Source organism: Scardinius erythrophthalmus, assembly GCF_964197995.2.
Source record: "Scardinius erythrophthalmus genome assembly, chromosome: 25".
Classification (NCBI taxonomy): Eukaryota; Metazoa; Chordata; class Actinopteri; order Cypriniformes; family Leuciscidae; genus Scardinius; species Scardinius erythrophthalmus.
This window is the reverse complement of record NC_138245.1, coordinates 3,527,716-3,554,943: the sequence shown is the minus strand read 5'-3', so window position 1 is coordinate 3,554,943 and position 27,228 is coordinate 3,527,716. Positions and strand designations below refer to the sequence as shown.

At 41.9% G+C, this 27,228-nt stretch overlaps 1 protein-coding gene across 4 annotated transcripts in view; it reads right to left on the bottom strand.

Annotated features, from left to right (window-relative positions):
* Window positions 1-1,695: 1,695 nt before the first annotated feature.
* lrp1aa (low density lipoprotein receptor-related protein 1Aa) overlaps window positions 1,696-27,228 on the bottom strand; it is a 180,492-nt gene continuing 154,959 nt past the window's right edge. For all 4 annotated transcript variants that reach the window (XM_081356952.1, XM_081356953.1, XM_081356954.1 and 1 more), the window contains exons 72-89: window positions 22,019-22,141; window positions 20,733-20,870; window positions 20,499-20,630; window positions 18,712-18,831; window positions 18,014-18,285; window positions 16,940-17,118; window positions 16,688-16,794; window positions 16,477-16,596; window positions 15,015-15,191; window positions 14,205-14,345; window positions 11,188-11,358; window positions 10,093-10,254; window positions 8,604-8,787; window positions 7,943-8,041; window positions 7,445-7,515; window positions 7,201-7,294; window positions 5,441-5,585; window positions 1,696-3,162 (exon numbers count right to left, since the gene is read on the bottom strand). In XM_081356952.1, coding sequence (XP_081213078.1) covers window positions 3,022-3,162; window positions 5,441-5,585; window positions 7,201-7,294; window positions 7,445-7,515; window positions 7,943-8,041; window positions 8,604-8,787; window positions 10,093-10,254; window positions 11,188-11,358; window positions 14,205-14,345; window positions 15,015-15,191; window positions 16,477-16,596; window positions 16,688-16,794; window positions 16,940-17,118; window positions 18,014-18,285; window positions 18,712-18,831; window positions 20,499-20,630; window positions 20,733-20,870; window positions 22,019-22,141 — 2,576 coding nt within the window. In that variant the 3' untranslated portion in view covers window positions 1,696-3,021. The remainder of the gene's footprint in view (window positions 3,163-5,440; window positions 5,586-7,200; window positions 7,295-7,444; window positions 7,516-7,942; window positions 8,042-8,603; window positions 8,788-10,092; window positions 10,255-11,187; window positions 11,359-14,204; window positions 14,346-15,014; window positions 15,192-16,476; window positions 16,597-16,687; window positions 16,795-16,939; window positions 17,119-18,013; window positions 18,286-18,711; window positions 18,832-20,498; window positions 20,631-20,732; window positions 20,871-22,018; window positions 22,142-27,228) is intronic.

The following is a 27,228-nucleotide window of genomic DNA, read 5'->3' as shown; positions in this document are numbered from 1 at the left end:
TTGCATCCATAAAGAGTAAAAGAAATGAACACAGTGACCCCATAGACTTCAACGGAGAAAAGTGAAGTCAATTAGAAGCACTAACTTCCTGATGGTCGAGCGTACTGCGCAGACTCAAACTGAGCTTGACGACGTAGAAGTGACGTGAGCAACCCGTCTGTCTTCTAGTAGCTGTGCCAAGAGAAATCTGAACCATTCCCTTCCGAAACTCACAGAGACGGAGAGCGTGAGTAGGAGGTGTCCATGGAGCAGGAGAAACTTTTGCTAAGTATTCTGATTAATTATTTTGTCATTTTGCCTCCACGCCCCCCCGATTGCGCGAGCTTCTCCTCCTGTCCATACGGTAATCTCTCTACTGTGCGACAGAGAGTCGCGTGGCTATGACGCAATCGTTAGCCTATTTTTACAAAAACTGCTTATACAGGGCCATAACGGAAGCTACAAGGTACTGGAGCCTTTTATACATTTCGTGTTTCTTCAGAAGTAAATAATGGACAAATGGAGTCTTTAAACACCTCAGATGTAAAGTTATTCACTGTCAAAGTGACGCCAAAATGAATGGGAGTCAATGGAATGCTAGCAGGTGAAGGTCTAATCAATGGCAGCTGATGGATTATAGCCTGACTACGTCAGACTTCGTACTTCTGCTCAATTTCAGTTCGCTTCTGTACTCAGTCTGAGATAGCGACCGTTTTCCCCGTTTTCCTCCGGCCTGAAAACAGCCGGGCCAATCAACGAACAGAGGGCGGGCTGAGAGCCGTGACGTAGACGCTGATTGTACCGTGGATGCGTAGATTTACTTCACATAATCTGCAAAAGTCGTTCACAGCCATGTTTACTCCGGTATTTCGCTCGATGGTTTTGTTTTCGCATCATACATGTGTTTACAGTGGAAGTTAGATGCGGCTGAGCATGCGCATAACACACGCCATAACCAAACGTTATGTGATTGGCTCATTTCAGACAATTTTGGCGAGAGTTATCCTTTAAATGATTGCTACAAATAGTACATATATATATATATATATTGTAAAAAATAGTTTTGTTTATTGTAAAGCAAATGTACTGAACTAAAGTTTTATTTTATACAAAATATATATTTTACAAAATAATCTGGACTCTAAAATTGCTAGAAAATCAAAGTCATAAGTCTAACAAAGTTGTGCTCCAAATTTTGCCATTATTCAGTACTAGAGTGTCAACTGAGTTTAAATGAATGCATATTAATGGGTCTGTCTTTCACACAGTGTCTATATTGACAATATTCCCAGATGGATATTTCCATTCATACAGCTCCTATCTACCAAAGGAATCTAATTTACATTCATCTCATCTCAAAACACAACACCTGCCATGCTGACTCTCTGGCACTGAGTTCTGGATACAACCACCCATCTTGTAAATGTCATGTGATTAATTACTCCAAAGGAAATTTGACTATCATTATTAGTGTCCTTTTTAGTATTAATACCCTTAAAATTATATAATAAAACTTAAACCTTCCATGCATTTTGTACTAAAAGTTGTCCTCTCTCAACACAAGTTCAGCTGAAGAAGATCTGGCATTAGTCAGAGATCTGAGATGATGATTGCTCTTTGGTTTGCTGTAGATGTTGTCATTGTTGTTTGTAATTTTTGGAAGATGTTTTACAATATGGCTGATAAGCATTCTGACAAAAGCAGCATGTCAGCAAATCAGCTGAGCAGGAAAATATGGATTTACTGAGAAAAAAAGGCATACATTTTAAAAGTATAAGCAACATGATGGATGGTATATTTCAGAGGCAGATTACAAAAGACAAGATGAAAGCGTGTCAATATCAGAACACATCAGTTTTTCATCTTTAACTGTGACATTTTAAAAACAAGTATAAACAAGTGTAAAAATTCACTTTCTTCTGTCATAAACCCTCATCGGGTTTAAAGGTGCTCAAAACACGCGTCACTACAACCTATGCACAGATGTGCCTTCTACTGTTATGGGATTCACTTTAAGCAGCTTTCTCTTTCAGTTACCCACACTTCATTTCACTCATCTGAAAATAAATACAGTACCAGTCAAAAGTTAGGACACACTAACTCATTCTTTACTAGTAATCTAAAACGTGTCATGAAACTATCCAATTGAAATATGGCAATTATATGTAGTGACCAAAACATTTCCATGTGTGCTGCTTTTCCTTCACTATCCGTGTTACAACTCACCCATTTCATTTTATTTTTTACATTTGAACAAAGATGTTTAGGTTTGCAGAGAGATTCATACATAGGCACAATTTATTGTTGTCTATAAAACTAATTTCAAGCAGTTAAGCAGAAGCCTTTCAATCAAAAGGTTTTAAGATCACGAGAAACATTTCAGTCAAGTGTGTCCAAATCTACAACACTGACATTCTCACTTAAAAAATCGGTTCTGTAAAAGTTCGTAATAAGCATAAGTAATATTGCAATGGTTTGGATCTGTGCACGGGAAACTGATTATCCTCATAAATAATTATAATTATGAACCTACAATGAGAGTAGTAAAACTGGCACATAAAATTGATAACATCTGCTTGATATTGTAGTAAGATTAAAGCAAACACTGGTTCCATGTCAAAGTTGCCCTCTCCACACAGTCAAACATACAACAACTGATGGAACAACATTTTTCTCTATACATCTCATACAAAAATAAAAAATGTCATTGTTCCAATCTTTTTCTTTTTGACTCCATATTGCACAGAGGTAGTGGCTATTAAGGTAAAAGGGAGGTGACCTAAAAATTGAAACCAAAAACTACATCTTTTTTTTAGAAAATGTATCTTTTGCTCTTGTGATGTTTAGTTGTGACCAGAAGAATTGTAAAAGAACAAAATATAATACTGCAATCACATACAAAAGTAGTCCTTCATTTTGTACATTTTATACAGTGTTAACACTTAATCATTGATTTTCTTCATGTTTGTTTTTTTTTCTTCTTTTTCTTTTTTTCTAAAAGGCAAATGGTATTTCCATGTCTGGCCCAGACGGATGTCCGGTCTAAGCCAGCGGGTCCACCAGCGGCTCCTCGTCGCCCCGGCACAGCAGCTCCTTCTTCTCATCTGTGCTGGCCAGGGAGTTGCGGCTGTTGTGCGCTCCCATGTAAAGAGTGGCATACACGGGATTCGTGAAGTTGGTCGGCTACAAAAGACACAAGTTGGAAACATATGGGATTATCTAGTTCGGTCGTGAAACTCGCAGGCTGATTGGTCCTTTACGGTCACATTATTACGACATGACAAAAGCTGATTGGCCTGTGCTCATTCTGCAGCCAATGAGATTGCTTGCTCAAAATTGAAATAGTCTGGTTTGGTGTTCGCTGTAGGCCAGTCCTCTGAACCCCTCCACCTTCCCAGCTCCACCTGCCTAAATCTGCTACAGGGTTTATGTAATGAGCATGAGCTGCCTACGTAGACACCATTTAAGGCATCATACACACGCTCCTGACACAAAGATTGTTCCAAATCATAGTTGTGCCCTCTGGAAAGTGAACTTTGTAATACTGTAAAACAATTATTACAACTGTTTTCTATGTGAATATATAGTAAAGTGTCATTTATTCCTGTGATCAAAGCTGAATTTTCAGCATCATTACTCCAGTCTTCAGTGTCACATGATCCTTCAGAAATCCTTTTAAATCGATGATTTGCTTCTCAAGAAACATGTATTTTCATATTTTTGTGGAAACCGTGCTACATTTTAATTTTCAGGATTCTTCGATGAATAGGAAGTTCAAAAGAACAGCATTTATTTAAAATAGGATCTTATGTGAAACTATGAATGTCTTTATTGTGACTTTAAATCAATTTAATGCATCCTTGCTGAATAAAAGTTTTCAGTTGAGTGCATGAAGTGTGTGAAGAGTAAGTGCATCATCCGGGTATTTCAAGTGCACTTTTTCTATTTGGAATTTTCAGTGTAAACACGGCTCACACTATTTATACTACAAATCGGCATAGAATAGAGCACAAGTACGCAAACTGGGACGCACCTACAGACTTGTGTCTTCAACAGAAGCATACAGCATAAATCAGTTTCTCTATAGAGAACATTTATTGGGATTTCTACTCTTACACTCGTTACAATGACTGTGAGGAAATCAAAAATTATGAAACGCATCAATATGATTTTAAATATAATTCTGTCATGACAACTCTTGCAGTGTTTGGCATGGTAATGGATGTTTGGTCTTAGATCTGCTTCGCAGCTGCTGCTGTTGTTGCTACACACACGTCACACTGCTGTGAGCAAGTAAGACATGCTGATACAATATACAATGTACATACAATGTACAATATAGAGTACACGAATTACCCGTAGCAGATCTATACAGGTGGAGCTGGGGAAGGTGGAGGGTTTCTGAAAGCACACTGTAAACTGCTACAGAAAATGCTGACCAGTTTCTGAGGGTTGGGCAGCGATCTCATTGGCTGTTTTTCAGGAAACAAGACTGAGGGCCCTATTTTAAGGATCTAAGCACATGGTCTAAAGCGCAGGGCGCAAGTTCACTTAGTGCGAGTCCGAATCCACTTTTGCTAATTTAACGAAGGGGAAAATGGTTGGCGCCCCCGGCGCATGGTCTAAAAGGGTTGTCCCTATTCTCTTAATGAGTAATGGGAGTGTTTTGGGATTTACGTGCGTTAAACCAATCAGAGTCTCATCTCCCATTCCCTTTAAATGCCAGTTGCGCTCGCGCCATGGCGGATTCGCTGTTTACATGACGGAATTTGATAGTGAAAAGACTGAGCGCATCTCCAGAGCGCAAACAGATCTGCTCGTGCGCGAGGTAAAAGTGTGCAAGCAGAACATCTACGGGACAAGCCGGATTCACCATATCTTTATGTACACAATAATAATCTTGTACATTGTAATTCTTTTATTTGAAATATTTGGCATGTTTGTGTGCTGCTGTGCATCCCTGTGTGTTTAATAAGCAGAGTGTATGAGCGTTGTGGATCCACCTATAGGTGCACATTACTAACGCGCTCTTTAAGTAACAAAAAAGAAATATTGCGCCATTGACTTTAAACCAGGTTTTTGTAGGTCAATGACGCAGTCTATTTCTGTTGCTCAAAATAGCAACGCACCAACAATGCGCCAAAACACACTAGGTTTTCAAACCAGTAGCCCATGGGCGCACAGATGGGCGCAAATGCATTTGCTATTTAAACAACGTGGCGCAGGACATGAAAATGAAAATTGCGTCGGGCTGAAACCAGCAAAAAACAATTGCGTCGTGCTTGGCGCTGAATTGCGCGGGGTGTAAGATAGGGCCCTAAATATCTTATGTAATTTTGCTTCTCAAGTACATGTACCTTGATTTAAGAATGTTTTGATATTTGAACTACAAAACAAGACAAAATGACCTCAATAGAGTCGTGCAATGAGGTATGAAAATCTGTAGTTTGCTCTATCTTACTTTGTCGGGATCCAGTGTGAAGTCAGCGTCCAGCAGTTCTCCAACATCGTCATCTTGCTCTCCTTCATAAATTTTATAGGCTGGGTTCCCAATCTCAACATTCATAGCGCCATTTGTCATTCTCTGATGTTGAAAGCCTTTGGCTCTGCAGATATACAATATACAGTTTAAGTCACAGAAATAAGTGTGTGAGGTCATTATCACACTGTACAGAGCAGCACAAGGAGAAATACAACCACAACACGGAGGGACGCCACTAACAGTCACTGGAACAACCTACAACACCATCAGAAACCCAGCGCTTACCAACATCAACTGTTTATCTGGACAATTTGAGTGAATTATTAATAATATTTATTATGGTACAAGTATAATGCATCTATAAAAAAGGGCTGGGCTGTATGACCATTTATAACATGCACTGGAATGTCAGCCGCTGGAGATTTCGCTCTTTACCTTTTATACAGCAGTTGTTTTTGTGACATGCAATACAAAGCGGGTTAACTATATCAACTTCCTGCATTGATATAGCTCAGTGAAATTCAACAGATGCGTGTTTATCGATATATCTAATTTGCAACAACTTTGAATAAGTTTCTTTCAATAAGAATTTAGTCAAATATAGTTTTTTTGTTATACAATGTCAAGCCAAGTGTATTTAGATAATGCTTTACACATTACAGATGGCTTAACAACTTCAATTTAAACTATAAAGCGACTACAGAGGACAAAATAGTGTCTTAATTCAGTTCAATTATTCAGTGAGCTCACTTAATAGTGTCAGCTAAATCAATACTACTTTTTTAAATAAAGCAAAACTATTTTGCACTGATTGCTCATTTGTTATATTTGAATAATATTAATTTGCATCCATCAAGTTGCAATAAAATGAGTAATTTATCAAATGCAAAGTATCTGCGCGAGTATTAAATGTGAATAATAAATTCACTACATCATACAATAAGGCATTACCACATTGTTTAATAACTAATGTTATGTAAATGAAATGATGAAATAAAAAATATTTATTATAAACCATGTTTTTTTCCCTTGAATTTTAAGCAAAAACAATAATATGATGATAAAAGATTATGGTCTTACTGCCCAGCCCTAGTAAAAACAATTAAATATGCAAATGGGAAGCTGTGATAAGACATTTTCTTCAAGTCAAGGACATCGAATGTCCACGTTATCTTGATAAACACTGGGTTTTGAACATGGCACATGTTCAACAGATCTGTTTCGACTAATGCAGTCCTGCTGAGAACCAATCTTAGAGAAACATTCTGCACTGTATTACAGCGGGACGGTTACGACTGTCGAAAACAATACGATTGGTTCTCACAGTCTAAAACAACTGATCTATTTCTTTATTCTCGGTAACAGATTACCACCTTCTCCTCTGAACAAGGGACAAACCACATGTAAGGTTTAGTCAGGTGGTTTGACAGAGGAATGACAGAAAGAGATCGGGTGAGACCATGAAGACAACAAGAACACCACAATTCTCCAGCAAGAAAGATGGACAGAATGGCAGAGAGACAAAATAAAGACATAATGGACAAAGACCGTTACCGCGGTCGTTTGGAGTGGGATTTGCCAAGCCTACGGAAAAGAGCAGATGCGGTTTACCAAGAAAGAAGGAGAGAAAAGAGGTGTTTTTGGGATGGGAAGTTTCTTATATTTCAAATTCTCAACAGTATGACACTTTAGAGAGGTGAAAATCTTTTGAAAAAAGCAGTTCACTGTAATATACTCACCCTCTCATTCGCTTTCTGTACCATAATACTGCTCCTCCGATCAGCAACACCAGCAGTAACAGTAAAATCAACGGAATAACAATTGAAGCCGTTCCTAAAAGAAATACACATTACTATTAATATTAAGTATTTCTTTAATTACACCACCATCAAAAATCTATATATTTGACAAAACCCTTACCAGTATTCCCACCTATTGGCCTAACAGGTTTCTACTAGCTGTCAATTTCAAAAACGGACTTACGGCCTCCGGATTCAGCATTTCCATTGAGCGCAGGATTCTCACAGCGATGACCCTCCCATCCAAGAGGACACCTACATGAGGCAGAGAAATGTAACATTTACATTTATACTGTATATATATATATATAGATATTATATGTGACCCTGGACCACAAAACCAGTCACAAGTTGCACGGGTATATTTGTATGGGTCAAAATTATCAATTTTTATTTTATGCCAAAAATCAATAGGATATTAAGTAAAGATCATGTTCCATGAAGATATTTAGTAAATGTCCTACCTTAAATATATCAAAAATGTATTTTTGTGAGTGAATGTGCAAAATCGCGAACATAAATGCACAACTTTAAAGGCCCTTTTCTCAATGTTTAGATTTTTTTGCACCCTCAGATTCCAGATTTTCTAATAGTCATATCTCAGCCAAATATTGTATTGTACCCATAAGACTGGTTTTGTGGTCCAGGGTCACATATAAACAATACTGAAATGACAGCTTACTTGCACTGCGGGAGGTTTGTGGCGCTGAGAGAGCACTGGCCATTAGCACAGTATCCTTCACACGTATAACAGCTTGGCTGGATCCTGCCACTGGTGCACCTACAACACACACAGTACAACACATCAGATAGCTTCACTGTAAGTGCTGTAATGTTTAGTAGAAAAACAAAAAACATATTGCTGGAAAAACAAGGCAAGTTTCAGGAAAGAAAAATACAATTCACAACTCGTTTTACTCAAATAAAACCGAACATTCAAGGGAGGTTGATTGAATCCAATGGGAAATGTCTCAATATGACGGGAGGAAAGGAGGTGTATGGTTATATATACAGTATGTAGGAGGGGAGGTGTTGAAAAATAAGAGGGTGATGTCAGTTCCAATGGTAACATCAAATCTATCCAATGATATCAACAATAGACCAAACTGAACAGGAAAGCCTCATTGCAGTTGACGGGAGTGAAGAGAGATGCTCTTTTTGGCCTTTGCTGTGTATTATACGGGTGGTGTGATTATAAAAGGCTTTATGAATGACCACACAAAGGTATTTCCAATAGTGAAGTCAACTGAAAGAATGTACAGGGCCAGTTTTAATGCGACGGAGCCCCAACATATCGAGGTATGTGTAGATGTGTCCTAAAGTATGAGATTGTGTTTGTGTACCTGCAGGTAACGTCTCCATGAGGCTGGTAGATGTTGGTGGGAATACACTTGCCATCACGGCAATAGTGACATTTGTCCACTTCACAGATGTTTCCAATGAAGCGTGGAGGGCAATGGCATTGTCTCGACCCGTCGCTGGACTGCATGCATGTCCCTCCATGATCACAGAATCCATCACATGTCCCTGGTTAGGGATAGAGAAGACTGTTTAATATCCCTCTTCAACTCTATTAATGTCTTCATCATGACTTGAGGATCACCTTCAGACTAATGCATTGATCCCGCAGTGTATTCACCTGACAATTAACCAATGCGCACTGTTGAAAGCTGAACTGCTTTATTCCATGGAACTAAACCTAAACCCCAATCCTAACTCAAACTCTATACTAAGTGCATATTGTTAATAAATATTGAATTCTGAATTTATTTCTCTGAATAGTGAGATATAAACACGCAATTGCGAGTTATAAAGTCCAATTCTAAGGAAAAAATAAATTTTCCCTCAGAATTGCGAGTTTATATCTCACAATTCTGCCTTTATAACACACAGTTGTGACCTTATGTCATGAAATTCTGATATGTAAACTCACAACTGTGAGATAAAAGTCGCAACTACTTTTTTTTATTTTTTATTCTGTGATGGAAACAAGCTTCCATAGTAATTACACTGTAACACAAAATAAAATGCACCACAAAAACTGTAAGAAAAAAAAAAAAATGAAAAAGGGACTGGTAATATTCTACCAAGACATTATCCCTTAATCCTAAACCACAATTCAAAGCATGATGCTAAATGCGTTTAAAACACCAGCGAAAAATGAATCCACTCTTAAAAATAAAGGTTTCCTAAAGGGGGTTTGCAAAAGAGGAACTATTTTTGGTTCCCTAAAGAACCTTTCAGTGAATAATTCTTAAAACAAACAAAATTCTTAGTGTGAAGAACATTTTAATAATCTGAAGAACCTTTCTTCACTATAAAGAACCTTTTGTGGAATGGAAAGTTTCCATAGATGTTAAAGGTTCTTCATGAGACCATCAATGTCAATAAAGAACCTTTAGTTTCAAGAGTGTCCAGAGTGTCCTTCATACTAACACAGTACATTTGGCTCATTTTTACAGACTTTTTTTAAGAGTGTGTGGCTTTAAAATGTTTAATCTGTCCAATTTAAATGTTTGGAGAAGCCTAAACAAAAACAGTCTTCGAAAACATCTTCAGTTTTCTGTATACAGTGACCGATTTAGATGAAAGCTCCTGCTGAAAGAATCATGTCAAACATGGCCAAATTCATTTAAAACAGTTATTTGACTCAAATTACTATGAACAAGATGAATTTGAGATTTATGTTCCAGCCAGATGTACAGGGCTTGATCACTTGTGATCCGTTTACCTGAGAAGGATGTTTATCCCAGATGTTTCTATAAGACAAACGTGTTGAACACATCTCGATTTCTAATGAAAACTCATGTTATTTCCACATCCAGTACTCACGATATTGGCACTGGTCTCCCAGAAAGTCTGCTGCACATCTGCAGGTGGGCTGGTTTCCTCGGTTAACTGTGCAGTTTCCTCCGTTCTCACAGTAGTTCTCACATGTGCGCTGGTTACAGTTAGGTCCTGTGAAGCCTGCCAGACAACGGCAAGTCGGGGCTCCTGAAAACATGACAGACAAGTTACTTTTGCTATAAAAATATTATAATAACATGATATATCTTTTTTATTATATATTGTGTGGTGAGCCAGCCATGCAAGTGTTAAGGTCCTTGCACACTAAAGTCACAAAGCACACTACAGTCCGAATTTTTCCGTATTCGGCATTCGGTGGCTCTGAATTGTCAAAACACCTCTCAAAATGCTTGCTTAAGATGCGAAAAACACAGAAAATCAAAACAGATCTGAATTTTTTTATGACGGACGAAAGTTTCGGAGGCAGTGTGTAAACGTGATTGACACAACGTGAGGTCGTATTTATTTTTTTACGTGAAAATTTCGGACGCAAGGACCTTTAACATTGTCTGCTCTGCTCTGATTGGTCGACCGCTTACTGTGTGTGTCAGAAACCAAACGCTCATTAGCATATCTGAATTTCAGCTCCGGATTTTCCTCAGCTCTTGACACTCGTGATACGAGTTCGTGATACGAACAGTAACGATGGCGTCGGTTTTGCCGTATCAATCTCATCAAAGTGGATTTGCTCTGTCAGCAGAAAACAGCGTCTTCTCCACATGAACAACACGAACCAAACTCTTCCAGTCTCAGATAAACTACAGTGTTTGAGGGTCAAAGTAGACGTTGTTCACGGCAGCCAATGAAGAACATAGACTGGCATTATGCAAATCTGTTACAAACCTACGCAGATTCAGCAGGAAGTGAGACTGGAGTTACTGACGACTCGTTTCAGTTCAGAATCACTTCTTTCTTTTGAGAGACAAAAACCCAATTTATCTGCACTTTGATCTGTGAAACTTTGCAGATCTTTTACATTCACAAACAGCTCTATTACACACCACATGAAAGGGAATATCCCCCAAAGCATAACAGGGGCGCTTTAAAGCCCATGTAACGTGTGTGTTTGTGTGCTTGTACCTGTGGGCGATGCGGTGCAGGTTCCTCCGTTCTTGCAGTATTCTCTGCACTGGTTTAGCTCACATCTCTCTCCTCCATAGTTGGGCTGACAGCGGCACTTGGGCTGTTTTCTGGCGTTCAGGACACAAGTGCCACCGTTGAGACACAGCAGACTGCAGGGGCCACTTGGGGCTGAGGGACGAGGAACAGATACAGACTATTAACTCTTTTTATGTTCAAGTCAATAACCCATTTTATTTCCTTAATGTGACATTTTTGAGTAAAACTGGAATGAAATAAGACCAGAATAAAATGTACAATGGGACTAAATTTTAACCTTTTTTTTATGGTGAAAAGTGGACATTACATACCAGAATTAAGCCAGGCCGAATTTTAGTTTGCTAAAACAATGCCTTTTACACGCTGACATGATCCAGTAACCCATGTGAACCCATAAGTTGTTTCAGAAGAAGAGTTACAAATTATTAGATATTGATGAAAGATTACTAAACATTTCAACCCAAACATCTTCTTTCTTTGGAATAACATGCAACAATAAATCATTAACAAAATGACAATAAATCTGGATAATTTTGGTTAAATGTTGATATTCTTCAGGATTAGCCTGCAGTGTAGTATAGGGAGGCAGTTTTGCACCCTCTGTATTTTAAATAGTGGATTTGTCATTGACAGACAAAGGGCCCTATTTTAACGATCTAAGCACATTGATCTAAAGCGCACGGCGTAAGAGCACTTAGAGTGTCCGAATCCACTTTTGCTAGTTTAACGGCGCTCCCGGCGCATGGTCTAAAAGGGTTGTCCATATTCTCTTACTGAGTAATGGGTGTGTTTTGTCTCTATTCTCTTGATGAGTAATGGGAGTGTTTTGGGTTTAACGTGAAATAAACCAATAAGAGTCTCATCTCCCATTCCCTTTAAAAGCCAGTTGCGCTCGTGCCATGGTGTATTCGCTATTTACATGATGGAATTTGATTGTGGAAAGACTGAACGCGTCTCCAGCGCGCAACCGGAACTGCTCGTGCGCGAGGTTAAAGCTGTGTGTGTGAGAGGTTAAAGTGCAAATAGATCATCTACGGGACAAGACAGATTCCACCATATCTTTATGTATACAATAATAATCTTTTACAATGTAATCCTTTTATTTTTAATATTTGGCATGTTTGTGTGATGCTGCGCCAATAGGCTCACATTACTACGGCACTCTTTAAAAAACAAAAAAAATATTGCGCCATTGACTTTAGACCAGGTTTCAGTTGGTCAATGGCTCAGTCTATTTCAGTTCCTCAAAATAGCAACGCACAACAATGCGCCAGAGCACACTCGTTTTCAGACCAGCATCCCATGGGCGCACAAATAGGTGCAAATGCATTTGCTATTTAAACAACATGGCGCAGGACGTGAAAATGAAAACTGCGTCGGGCTGAAACTACCTAAACACACTTGCGTCGCTCCTGGCGCTGCGTCGCGCCGGGTGTAAGATAGGGCCCATAGTCTTCAAGTGGTTGTATATTGGTGAATGACTCAATGTCAACATATGCTAAGTTCATACATTCCATTGGAATTGAACCCATGACATTGACATTGCTGAGCTCTACTGTTTGAGCTACAGGAACGCTATTGTCAGGGAATCGGATGGGGTGAGGAGACAGATGTGCAAATTCATTTCTTTCTCTTCTCTCTGCATTGAACACATCCACTGAATATCAATCACTGTCACTAATCGTGCCAAAAATCACATTGTCATGTATCATCCCTCTTGTTAACTGTGACACTTCCTCGAGGAGTTAGACATGCTGCTTCAGGGTGACATTTCACTGCTGTTTTTTTTTGTAACTTAACCTAGAAATTCACCTAGACAAACCTGGACTAATTCCTAGTCCTTCTGAAGATCTTGCAGTAGAGCAAACTCTTACAACACACATAGGAGGCAAACAACTAGTCCACATCCTTACCCATTACCATCTTGTCACTCGCTTACAATTCTCTGACCAGTTCTTTTCCAGTTTTCTGCCACTTTCCTTTCATGTTCTCCACTGCCTGGACTACTGCAATGCCCTTTTCCTCAGTATTCGACACCAGGGTCGGACATTAACAAGGGCTTGAGGCAAAAATGGCACCAAAGTGACTTTTTTTCTTCTTCCAAAAACCAAGATATGGTGCAAAAATGTCTGTATAAGTTCTTGTTTTTAATATTTATAAGCAATATCGCACGAGCAAAAGTGCTCGAAATAATTTGAGACAGTAGAGCCATTGCCGTCTCTGAGCAAAGCAGTTTCAGTTTTGTTACTGAACGAATCCACATTTATAAATTAATCGTTCTAATGAATGACTCAATGACTCTCTCACCTCTGCTTTGTCCCTAAATGATTCAGCTGTTTTAACGAATCGGTTGACTGATTGATTCAATGCCTAACTCGTTAAGACAATGATTTGCTGCCACCTACTGGCGGTTTTAGTATTACTTCATTTTAGGACGAAGCATGAAGCTTGAATGCTGTTTTTGTTTTCGGTCGTGATTGTAACAACAATAGTTATGGTTAAATAGATAGAAAGTATTTATAAATAGACTATAAAGAGTGAAATATGAGATTTTGTAAATATAACAGAGATAAAGTAACTGCGGTCACATTGCAAATGTTTTTGTCTGTCTTCTTTTCCTCTGGGAGGCGGGAGACTCCGTCTGTTTATTTAAAATGGGCCTGCGGATTGCAAGCTTAATCAACAATTAACTGACTTGAGCAGAATAATGACATTTTTTGTCTCATTTTTGAATTTTCAACCATTGAATCTGCTATTTTCCTGTTTAATACTGTGAAGCTGCTTTGAAACAATCTGTACTATATAAAGCGCTATAGAAATAAAGATGACTTGACATATTGTGCAACTCATAGAGGATCACAGCCTCACATTGACTATGCCATAAGACATGTGTCCGTTCAAAGAATACCACAATAATTTGCCTCATCCAATTCCCTTTTCCAGTGTTCTGCAAGGCCTCGGCTGTACGGTGTACTCACAGACAGGGGCCAGTGTCGGGGTCAGCACCTCCACACATGTGCCGTTGTCCAGGACTCTCCCGTTGGGACACGTGCAGACTGGGCCGCTGGGGCTGAGCAGACACAACCACTCACACTTCTTTCTGTCACAAGGGTTGGTCACTGAAATACAAAACAGCAATGTTTTACATCACACATTTATTTTGAAAGATTCAACTGACCTTAAATACATACATTCAAACCAAAATCTATTCAGACACCTTCAACATTCCTCACATTATCACAGTTTATTCGCTATAGTTTAGAAAATGGTACTAATATGACAAGAACTCGGAGATATCAAATCAGCTGATATTTGACTGGTTTTGTCCATCCTTCTGTTAGACTGTCTCACAAATGAATTATGTTGAATATCTGTCAGCTATTAAATTTAACTACACAATTAGATAATACCAGTTTAGCTCAACCAATTACCAAGCAATGCTTCATTTTGTTCAGTCTGTGTGTAAAAAGAGCATTAGCAATTAAAGAAAACACACTTCAGCAAAACATGATCAGGTCAAAGTGTCTGAATACATTTTGGTTCCAAATTTGTATAAATTTGGCTGGTCGTCCACTGTATGATGAATTTTTGGGTAAAATATGTCATAGTTTGCTGTATTTTGCTCTCCTCACTTACATAAATGAACTATAATGTCCTGCACACACAAGTAAAAAAATATCAAACATTATATCTGGTGTCTGAATAATTTTTGGTTTGACTGTATGTCACACAAAATAAATAACATTTGTAAGAATCAGTTGTTTGACAGATTTACTGCGCAGACTTACTCTCCGGCTGTTTGTAGGGGTGGTACAGGACCAGATCTGTGGCATGGTTCATCCCTGTGGTCAGATGCTCCACTGAACTCTTGCCAAACTTGTTGACACGGAAGACAAAGTTGTTGTGGTAGGTCACACCATATATGAAATCCTCAAAGATGTCGATGCTGAAAGGGTGGTGCAAATCTGTGTGTGTGCAGAGAGAGAAAAAACCCTTTTTATAGCTCACGTTTTAGAAAAGCACAACTTTAGTGATGCAATATGTTAAAAATCTTTCAAAAATGTTATAAAAAAGTTGAAAAAATGTATATGCATACATCAGGGTTATTAAAACTAAAACCATAAAAAGATGTTTTCATTACTTGAAGTACAATAAACGTTTACTGCTGTGATTGGCTGACATCTTTGCATATTAAATAAGTATTACATGTGTAACTCTCTAGAAATCTTTTACTATTTTCTCACTATTAAAGCTGTCGAGATGAACTAATCGTGAAAAGTGTTGATTATAGCATTACATTTAGATCCAGTGATGAGCATATAGCCGATGACAGACATGAATGCAGTGATCTCGTCATTGCAACTCGATTTCTGCACTCTTACGACTGCTTTTATCATAACTAAGAGTGCAAACACTGTAAATAAGTGCAGTGTCGACAGCGTCATTGATCATAACGGGGGTTGTGGCGAGGGTCCAGAATAGGGTTGCACGATTAATTGCAATTAACCTGAAATCACTCAAACCGAAAGGCAGCCCTCGTCCAGAACTCAGTCACTGATAAACTCGCGCTGTTTGATTGACAGCTCCAGCGATTGTAAAGGGAGCGTTCTTTGATCTTTTTCTGTATATAATTTAATCACAATTTAAGTAACAGATTATTTTCACGCTACTAAGAGAAACAATGTGAAATTGACCGTTTAATCACTGGCTTGATTTACTGACGCATAAACAACAATAAATGATTTTGAGACAAAGAACATCTGACAGTACATGAATCGCTGTATATCAGAAATCACTGATCACAGATCAGGCATTGGAATTAACACGGCTACTTGTTGTGTTGTTGTGGCATTACTGTCGGGTCCATTTCTTCCAGTAAAAGTATTTTTTCAAAGACTGCACCGAAATTGCAACTGACATGCCCGAAAACTGTTGTATTAACTGGAGCGCTGAATGAGTTGGCAAAAACCAGCATCATAAGATCATAAACTCCTGGATATTGGCTCATTTCGAGATGGAGTGACTGTTAGACATGTCTGGAAGTGAGTTTGATTGAGTAACTTGTAGATCTGTGCTGACTTGAGCCGCAAACCGTTTCAGACGGTTCAGTTCGATTTGGTGAACTGATTCAGAACTGGTTAAGAACCGGTTCAAAAGAACGATTCGTTCGCGAACTGGACATCACTAATATGAATGTACATATATATGTTACAGGGATGTGACATAAACTGTTGAAGTGAATGACTCAACTGTTTTTAAGGCTGGAGACCGCTATGACCAGATCCGTTCCATTCAGTCTGACGCTCCCAATAACCGAGAGTTTAGCATCAGCCCAGTACAGACGCTCATTGAAGTAATCCACAGCTAGACCTGGCAAACAAACACAACAGAAGTCATGTTACGAGTGTTACAGGTGCTTGAATCAGTGTGTGTGTGGTGTTTGAGTCACATGATGACTGACCTGTGGGCCACTGGATGTTTTCATGTACCAGCGTCTCTCTCATGGTCCCGTCCATCGCTGCCGTCTCAATCTTAGGGTGGTTTCCCCAGTCGGCCCAGTACATGGTGCTTCGAGAATCAATTGTTTACATAGTTTTAATGCAAAGCCAAATGCGTATTTCAAGAGAGTTAACCCTAACTATGAACAGTATAAGCAAATACCACTAAAGGACGCATTGATTTGTGTTTAAGACACTGGCGTATCTCTTCTCACCCTCTCTGCGGGTCCACCACGATGGCGTAGGGCTCGTCAATCATGCCCGAGATGAGGGTTTTACGGTTGCGCCCGTTCATCTGTGCCACCTCGATGACATCCCGACCCGAGTCCGTCCAGTAGATGTTGTTGGCCACCCAGTCCACAGCGATCCCACGAGGCATCTTCAGACCAGGAATCTACAGCAAACCAAAGACACACAGCACATCTCACTTCAGGACATTCTTAGTTTACTCTGCGATTTTACACGATTATGTTTTGCATGCTTCTTTTTCCTAATGTGAAATATTGCTTCATTTATTTTATTTTTTTATAGTACAAATTTTAATCTGTACTATAGTACTGTACTGTACTGTACTATGTTATTTTAATCTATAGATGATTTTTATAGTCACTGCCAATAAAGGGTCAAATTACTGTAAAAAAAGTCCTTTACAATATTGCTATGACTTGCTATGAACCCCCATAAATAAATAAATAAATAAATAAATAAATAAATAAATAAATAAATAAAATGGGCAAAAGGTTCAATGACAAAGAGTTTAACAGCATTAAAAGAAATTATGCATATTTGCAATTAATCAATCATAATTTAAATGTGTTATTTAATTATAATCGCAGGTTAGAGATGTTTTATAGAGATATAAAAGATGAATATTAAGCATCATTAAGTGTTATTTTAATGTCACTGAGATAGTCAATTAAAATTTAATTAGTTTTTATTGCTTTATTTATTTAGTTGAGGTTAATTTGGTTAATTTTATTGTGTTTTAAAAAAAGATATTAATTTAAAAAAAACTATATATATATATATATATATTTATTATATATATATATATATATATATAGTTTTTATATATATATATATATATATATATATATAGTTTTTATAAAATTCTATTTCAGTTCAGTTATATTAGTACATCAAATTAAACTTTTTTTATGGTTTTAGTGTTAGTGAACTATAATAACCCTGATATTAAGATCATAAAGCGTTAAGATAGACTGTGATGAATCCATATATCAGTGCTCAAAGCTGAGGTATTGTTATGTCACGAGTGGTGAAGCGCTGACCTCTAGATCAGTGACTCTGGAGTCCGTTTGTCTGCGGTTGCGGTTCGAGTTCGGGGAGGCGGGTCCGGGAGACGGCTGCTCGAACGATGAGATCCTGCCCGTGTGCCAGTTGGTCCAAAAGATCCGTTTGGATTTGATGTGCAGGTCCATGGCGTCGATCCGGACGTTGGCATCTCCTTGGAAGGCCTGTTCATATATCCAATTTTGCATTCCAGGATACAAACTCCGAATTTCATTATCATCTGCCACGTACAGAGCTTGTTTGTCACTGCCTAGAAAGACAGATAGGGGGCGTCACAGCATGACAGATACCAGAACCAAATAAAAGAAACACAACACATTTGATTTGACATGAGCAGATTAAATTTCTGTTTGACTGTTTGTAAAACAATTCTCAACGCAAACTATTTACACAGGAATTTGTTCTGCTCTTATTTCAACAGACTGTTCTTTCTCACAGCATTGCTTGTGTTCATGGAAAATTCAATTATGTTTCCAGAGAGTGCACAAACATGTCAGCAAGACGAGGTCGAAATTTGGGAGTACTGTAGTATTCATCTATACTGACACAAAATATAAACTATATTATCACACAGCTCTATATATATATATAAGATATTATAATCAGTACCATCACAATTTTCTGAAACTGCTTTGAAACAGTGTGTCTCGTGACTGTAGTATTAGTGAGAACGTACTGTCAGCCTTGCAGGTGTCGTTCACTCTGATGAAGTTCTTGGAGCAGCTGCATTTGTGTGAGCCTTTGGTGTTGTTACAGATGTGAGAGCAGATCCCGAACCGCTTGCACTCGTTCACATCTGTTGAGAGAGAAGGCGTCATGTTACAAGAAAGCCAACATGGACTGCACAAAAACATTACAGGCCCTATTTTAGCGATCTGAAACGCAAGTATCAAACGCGAAACGTAAGTAACTTTGTGGGCGGATCTCGGGCGCTGTTGCTATTATAGCGGCGGGATAAATGACTCTTGCGCCTGACGCAAATCTAAAATGTGTTGGTCTGAAGTCGCTTCATTACTCATAGGTGTGGTTTGGCCGTAACGTGAAATAAACCAATCAGAGCGTCATCTCACATTCCCTTTAAGAGCAGGTGCGCTTGTTCCATGGCGGATTGCTATTATAACGGCGGATTTGTCAGACGCGCGCCAGGGGCGGTTCACAGCCGAGGAGACCGACGTTCTCGTCAGGGCCGTAAAACACAGAGAAGTGACATTGGGGATGGAGAAACACACCCAGATTAGCTTCAGTTAAACAGGCGTATAATAATTTGGGTAAATGTGTAAGCTAGATTTATGCCTATTTTTTAACATCTTCATGGACACAAAAAGATCCTTCATGTGTTAATATTTTTCCTTGTAATTATGTATGGTTTGCAAAATGTGAACTGCGTCTGTGTAGATGAGAGAAGCAAAGTGTATGCGCGTTGTGCACACACTACATTATGGCCAAGCATGCGCCCTTAAAATAGCATCTGCATAACGCGCCACTGACTTTAGACGAGGTTTCTCCTGGTCTGTGGCGGAATTGTTTTCTGAAACTGCAAAATAGCACCAGGGAACGTTTGCGCCGGAACACGCCTCCTCTTTTCACTGAACCGCACAGGGAGCGCAAGTTCATTCCCTAATTTACAGATGTGCGTCTGTGGAGGGAAAAGTCCGCTGTGCGTCGGGTGCAAAATAGGAATGATACATGCGTCGTGTACAAAGTCAATTGCGCTGGGTGCAAGATAGGGGCCTACATCTATAAAGTGAGTTTCCCACTTGTCTCCACTAAATGATGATACGATGCATTCCAGTTTGATGCAGCTGGTATGGTTTGGTGTCGCAGGAGCAGGTTCTTTTTTAAGGCTTTAATTTTGTGTTAAGATAATTAAAGGGATGGTTCGGAGTAAAATCAACCTAGGGTCCTTTGCACCATGACCTCGAGCAAAAAAAAAACCCAGAAGCCTTTTTTCCCTTGGTTGAACATTTTTAAAGTTAGAGCTTATTTAGAGATATCAGCCGAATGGCTTAGTGCAGACGCATGTTCTATTTTTCTTGTTGTTATTGCTGTTTGATTAATATTCCCTAATAGGGATCATTCTCAGAACTTTGGCTAACGTTCTGGAAAGGTTCTCTCAAAGTTATGAACAAACATTCTTCCAGAAACACTAATAGAATGTTTGTTCAAAGTTATCTGGTGTTTAACAATGTTCTCAAAATTTTAGCACAAAAAAATTATCTACACATCATTTATGATTTTTTTTTTCTTCTGAAACGTTTTAGTTGGACGTTCATATAAGTAAAAAAAAAAAAATGTAATACTTGTTTCAGAACATTCAGAGAACGTTCAAAAGAAACATTCCCAAAATGTTTGCAGAATGAAAAATAAAAACGTAACCAAGAATTTCTTTTTTAAACCATATAAAAATCAGTGGTTTAGTTTGCTCCCGTCCTCAGTGTGTGTTTGAGTGTGTTGTACCGGTACCTGTGCAGGTTTGCAGGTGTGTTTTCTGGAAGCCGGGTCTGCAGGAGCAGAACGAGTCGGTTCCGTTCACCACACAATGACCTTCATCTCCACACAAACTGCGGTTGTGACGGCATTCATTCAGACCCGAATCTGTTCAGAGACACACAGCAACAAAGATACACACTCAAGGTACCTTAATCTTCTAGTTTTGACAAAAAAAACCCTGACACACACACAAAAGAATAAACTCACCTTTCTTGTTGCAGTTGATCTCATCGGACCCGTAATCCTCACAGTCATTGAAGAAATTGCAGCGTTGGTTAATACTGATACACTTTCCGCTACTGCACGTAAACTCAGCCTTTCCACAGACCGCAGGCGCAGGAGTTTCTGACAGGACACAGACAAATTCACTTTAATAGAGATTTACTAGCATAATCAATGACTTCTTCACAGGAAAGGAAATAATTTGTGTCCTCATGACTTCATAGCCTGCTGACATAATTAACATGATACTGATCTTAGTCACATTATTATGTAGACCTAAATCGTTCTAGACTGTAAAGCTGAAGAAAAATATTAATTTCATCACATTATCAATCAGTTTTGTCCCCAATACATTTAAATGGGTTATATTGGGTTATAAAAAATGTGCCTAAATTTAGCTTTTATTGAAATTAAAATGTCATGCTTTCATTGTCATTGTGCATTTAAAAAACCCTCCCTTTCTGTTCAACCCTGTTACACTGTGACATTTCCCCCAACTTTTTGACATCATATCTGAGGAATGACATCATCAAGCAAGTTTCTCTTACAGTCTTTTCATTTCATTGTTTGCACTTATGTTGGCCTTGCCAATCTCAATATTTTAACTCTGTTATTGAGTCATTTTTTTTACATAAATTTTTTTTCTTGGCATAAAGTTCGTGAAAAACTTTCACTGGTAATCTTGTGGTGTGGTGCAAGACATTTTTGCACTGATCTTAAATTTTGTAACATTCAACCCCAAAACATATGATGTAACAGGGTTTAATTGTACATTGTACAAGACATGCTTTAAAAGAGAAATACCATGGGTTATTGATAATTATTTTATAATACGCAATATGTGAAAGCCCACCAAAACTGTGTTACTACAAGAATTTACTTTTCTATTCTATCTATTCTTATCTAATTTTGTTATCTATTCAAATTATATGTACCCTGTATCTAAATTCCATACTGAACATACTGTGATAGGGTTGAAAAGATGTAGGGTTAGTGTTGGTAATGATAAATAACTATTGGTAAAACTGTAACTACATATTTAGGGGAAGAGGTCCCTCAATGTCTATGGTGGTTACAGCCCTGGTATTTTGGGTGTGACATGAGAAAATATCCATAAAAAAGATTTCATGCAACCTTTATACTGATATTTTCAGCAAGTGACCCTGAAACACAAGTGATAATGATGTAATTGCACAGGAAAATATTGCATGTAAAAAACAACAAAAAACATGACATTTTAAAATAACTCAAGAAAAGTGGCAATTACTCACGGCAGTTGAGTTCATCACTGTTGTCTCCGCAGTTGTCAACACCATCACATTGTTTCGACACTGGCAGACACACTCGGTCATTATGGCATTTGAACTGTCTGGTGGGAGGACACTGGAATCTCTCTGAAACACACAGATTAAAAACACACTGATCTTTCTTGATGTGAAGAGTCAGATCATTGTAAATAAACAAACTCCTAATGCAAATTAAGGATCCTATGGCCTGTTTCACACGTCTGCATTACACGTGTGAATTTTTTTTTCCATGGCCATATTAACAAGTTGCAGTATTCACACTGTATACAGATGATATAGTCCGACACACAGACGTTCAAACTTGGACTCTAAGAGTGCCGGTTTTGTGTCATCCCAGCTAACATACAGTAAATATGTTCTACAAAAGTTTAGCTGATGTTCCCATTAACTCCCATTGTGAATATGTTATTTCTAAATGTTGCTGGTCAAGACTGGGGACCTGCTCGCCGCCCTCATCAGCCTCCAGGACTATCATCTCCAAAAAGATGTAGTCCTGATGGTCTTGTGGCCAGCCCAGTGGGGGAGGCCCCCCTTGGGATGGGGAGCGTAAAAATAAATCAGCCCGGTCCTTCCCAGCACCCCCACGAAACCTCTGTACCATCCTAGCCATCTCTGGTGTTTAGGGGGGCAGCGGTTTACGGCTAAATGTTGGGTGTTACGTTGCTTCCTGTTGTTCCCCAGGAAATGAAACAACCAAAATCCCCCAAGCGGGAAGTATCAAAATTGGTACCCATTTCAGAGTATTTGGAAGCTACTGCCGGGTATATCTACGTGAGTCCTAACGACAGTAGAAAAAGGTTACAGGATCCAGTTTGTTAGCCATCCTCCGTGTTTCAAGGGCCTGGTTCCCACTACCTTGAAACCGGAGCAGGTGCACTTACTGTCACAAGAGCTGCAATCTCTTCTATTGTGACGTACCTCTGTCACGGTGTGGGTTTTGTGTCTTGTTCCTTGTTTGTTTATTTTGTTATATTGGACTGCTAATATGGATTTTGACACCTGCATGGATGACGACGAATTGGATTGCCCTACAAATAAAAACGCTGTATTTGGATCCACCTGTTTCTCTCCCTTTCCTTGGTGTGTGGATCGTGACAGAAGGACTCCGTCTCACAATGGATCCAGCAGCATGAACATTTTTCAGGGCCTGGCTTTATGGGCCCACCAGACTGAAGAGGCCATGGCGCTGAATTCCCCTAAGCACCCTTCGCCACTGATTCCGCCCAGCTCAAAACCTGCACATTGCCATCGGAAACAGAGGAGGAGAAGGAAGACCTCCTCCGTGACTGTTCCGGTGGTCCCGATTCCGGTGGTCCCGATTCCGGTGGTCCCAGTTCCGGTGGTTCCGAATTCGGTGGTCCCAGTGCCGGTGGTCCCAGTGCCGGAGGTCCCAGTACCGGTGGTCCCAGTTCCGGTGGTCCAGAGTCAAGTGGCACCAAAACACAGGAGGAGGAGAAAGGCTCTCTCCGTAACTGTTCCGGTGATCCCATTTCCGGTGGTCCCTGTTCCGGTGGTCCCTGTTCCAGTGATCCCGAGTCCGGTGGCTCCTAACACGGAGACCATCCCGGAGGTGACTACCGTCCCTGACGTACCGCCCAGGCGTCTTGCTCTGCCCGCACCACCCAGACGTCATGCTCTACTGGCCCCGCCCGAGCTGCTCGCACTGCCTGCACCACCCCAGCGATCCGTCACGTCTGCCCAGCCAGAGACTGTTCACGTCACACCTGCCGAGCCTGTGTCTTCGGACAAGATAGCCACCACCGAGCCTGTTCACGTCACGCCTGCTGAGCCTGTGTCTTCGGACAAGAGGGCCGCCGCCGAGAGTGTTCAGGTCACGTTTGCCGAGCCTGTGTCCCCTGACAAGATGGCCGCTGTCGAGCCTATGTCTGTTCCTGAGCCTGTGGTGTCTGTTCCTGAGCCGGTGGTGTCTGTTCCTGTTCCTGAGCCGGTGGGGTCGGTTTCTGTTCCTGAGCCGGTGGTGTCTGTTTCTGTTCCTGAGCCGGTGGTGTCTGTTCCTGTTCCTGAGCCGGAGCCAGTGGTGTCTGTTCCTGTGTCTGTTCCTGAGCCGGAGCCAGTGGTGTCTGTTCCTGAGCCGGAGCCAGTGGTGTCTGTTCCTGAGCCGGAGCCAGTGGTGTCTGTTCCTGAGCCGGAGCCAGTGGTGTCTGTTCCTGAGCCGGAGCCAGTGGTGTCTGTTCCTGAGCCGGAGCCAGTGGTGTCTGTTCCTGAGCCGGAGCCAGTGGTGTCTGTTCCTGAGCCGGAGCCAGTGGTGTCTGTTCCTGAGCCGGAGCCAGTGGTGTCTGTTCCTGAGCCGGAGCCAGTGGTGTCTGTTCCTGAGCCGGAGCCAGTGGTGTCTGTTCCTGAGCCGGAGCCGGTGGTGTCTGTTCCTGAGCCGGAGCCGGTGGTGTCTGTTCCTGAGCCGGAGCCGGTGGTGTCTGTTCCTGAGCCGGAGCCGGTGGTGTCTGTTCCTGAGCCGGAGCCAGTGGTGTCTGTTCCTGAGCCGGAGCCAGTGGTGTCTGTTCCTGAGCCGGAGCCAGTGGTGTCTGTTCCTGAGCCGGAGCCAGCGTCTGTTCCTGAGCCGGAGCCAGCGTCTGTTCCTGAGCCGGAGCCAGCGTCTGTTCCTGAGCCGGAGCCAGCGTCTGTTCCTGTGCCTGTTCCTGAGCCGGAGCCAGTGTCTGTTCCTGAGCTGGTGTCTGTTCCTGAGCTGGTGTCTGTTCCTGAGCTGGTGTCTGTTCCTGAGCCGGAGCCTGTTCCTGAGCCGGAGCCAGTGATTGTTCCTGTGTCTGTTCCTGAGCCTGTGTCTGTTCCTGAGCCTGTGTCTGTTCCTGAGCCTGTGTCTGTTCCTGAGCCTGTGTCTGTTCCTGAGCCTGAGCCTGTGTCTGTTCCTGAGCCTGTGTCTGTGTCTGTGTCTGTGTCTGTGTCTGTGTCTTGGTCTGTTCCTGAGCCTGTGTCTGTGTCTGTGTCTGTGTCTGTGTCTGTGTCTGTGTCTGAACCTGAGCCGGTGGTGCCAGTTCCAGTGCCTGAGCCGGTGGTGCCAGTTCCAGTGCCTGAGCCGGTGGTGCCAGTTCCAGTGCCTGAGCCGGTGGTGCCAGTTCCAGTGCCTGAGCCGGTGGTGCCAGTTCCAGTGCCTGAGCCGGTGGTGCCAGTTCCAGTGCCTGAGCCGGTGGTGCCAGTTCCAGTGCCTGAGCCGGTGGTGCCAGTTCCAGTGCCTGAGCCGGTGGTGCCAGTTCCAGTAGTTCCAGTGCCTGAGCCGGTGGTGCCAGTTCCAGTAGTTCCAGTGCCTGAGCCGGTGGTGCCAGTTCCAGTGCCTGAGCGGGTGGTACCAGTTCCAGTGCCAGTTCCAGTGCCTGAGCCGTTGGTGCCAGTTCCAGTTCCTGAGCCATTGGTGTCTGTTCCAGTTCCTGCGCCGTGGCCGACCGAGGGGTCTTCACCAACCTGGCCGCCCGAGGGGTCTTCACCGCCGTGGCCGCCCGAGGGACAGTCTCCGCCCTGGCCGCCCGAGGGACAGTCTCCGCCCTGGCCGCCCGAGGGACAGTCTCCGCCCTGGCCGCCCGAGGGACAGTCTCCGCCCTGGCCGCCCGAGGGAGAGTCTCCGCCCTGGCCGCCCGAGGGGTCTTCACCGCCCTGGCCGCCCGAGGGGTCTTCACCGCCCTGGCCGCCCGAGGGGTCTTCACCGCCCTGGCCGCCCGAGGGGTCTTCACCGCCCTGGCCGCCCGAGGGGTCTTCACCGCCCTGGCCGCCCGAGGGGTCTTCACCGCCCTGGCCGCCCGAGGGGTCTTCACCGCCCTGGCCGCCCGAGGGGTCTTCACCGCCCTGGCCGCCCGAGGGGTCTTCACCGCCGTGGCCGCCCGAGGGACAGTCTCCGCTCTGGCCGCCCGAGGGAGAGTCTCCGCCCTGGCCGCCCGAGGGAGAGTCTCCGCCCTGGCCGCCCGAGGCAAAGTCTCCGCCCTGGCCGCCCGGTGGACTGTCTGCTCCGCCCTGGCCGCCCGGTGGACTGTCTGCTCCGCCCTGGCCGCCCGGTGGACTGTCTGCTCCGCCCTGGCCGCCCGGTGGACTGTCTGCTCCGCCCTGGCCGCCAGATGAACTGTCACTCCCTGTCCCCGTTTCCCTCCATGGACCTGGCCCCCCTTCCCTCCCCCTGATCCTCCACCACTCCACCTCCCGCCTGGATTTTTGTTTGGTCTGTCACGTCTTGTAGCGTCTGGTAGCCGCTCCGTAGAGGGGAGGTTATGTCACGGTGTGGGTTTTGTGTCTTGTTCCTTGTTAGTGTCTGTCATATTATTCCATGCTTGTCATGTGATCCTGCCATGTGTCTTGTCATGTTTAGTTGTTCCTTGTTATGTTGATTAGTCTTCACAGGTGTTTCAGTTTACCACGCCCCCTTGTTATCTTGTTTAGCTTGTGTTCCCTGTGTATATATACCCTGTCTGTTTTAGTATGTGTCACGGAGTCCTTGTAATATATCACACCACTTCCGTTCCCTGTGTTTCCGGTTTATGTTCTTGTTCCTTGTTTGTTTATTTTGTTATATTGGACTGCTAATATGGATTTTGACACCTGCATGGATGACGACGAATTGGATTGCCCTACAAATAAAAACGCTGTATTTGGATCCACCTGTTTCTCTCCCTTTCCTTGGTGTGTGGATCGTGACAACCTCATCGCATATTTTCACATAGAAATACTGCCACAACACAGGAAGTTCCTGAGCTTTTGGGGGTGAAGCTTATCAATATCGGGTTCTTCAATTCGGCCTAGCTTTATCACCCCGCACATACACAAAGTGCATGGATGCAGCACTGGCTCCATTGTGACTTTAGGGCATCCGCATTTTGAATTACACAGTTTCTCTGGTGTTTAGACTCAACGTTAACAAGAGCATTCTCTCTCCTACCCAGAGAACGACATATTTAGGGGTCGCATGGGATTCGATCACGATGCAGACACAGTTGTCTCCAGCTCGAGTCGAGACCATTCAGAATACCCTGAGCAAAGTCAGGCTAGGCCAAGATCGTACTGTTCATCAGTATCAACAAATAAGGTCTCATGACATCTGCGTTCACGGTGATCCCTATGGGCCTTTTGCATATGAGACCATATGTTTCAGTTGTGGCTCAAAGCCAGGGGATTTCATCCAAGGGCCAATCCCTGAGGGCAGTTAAGGGTTACGTGCCACG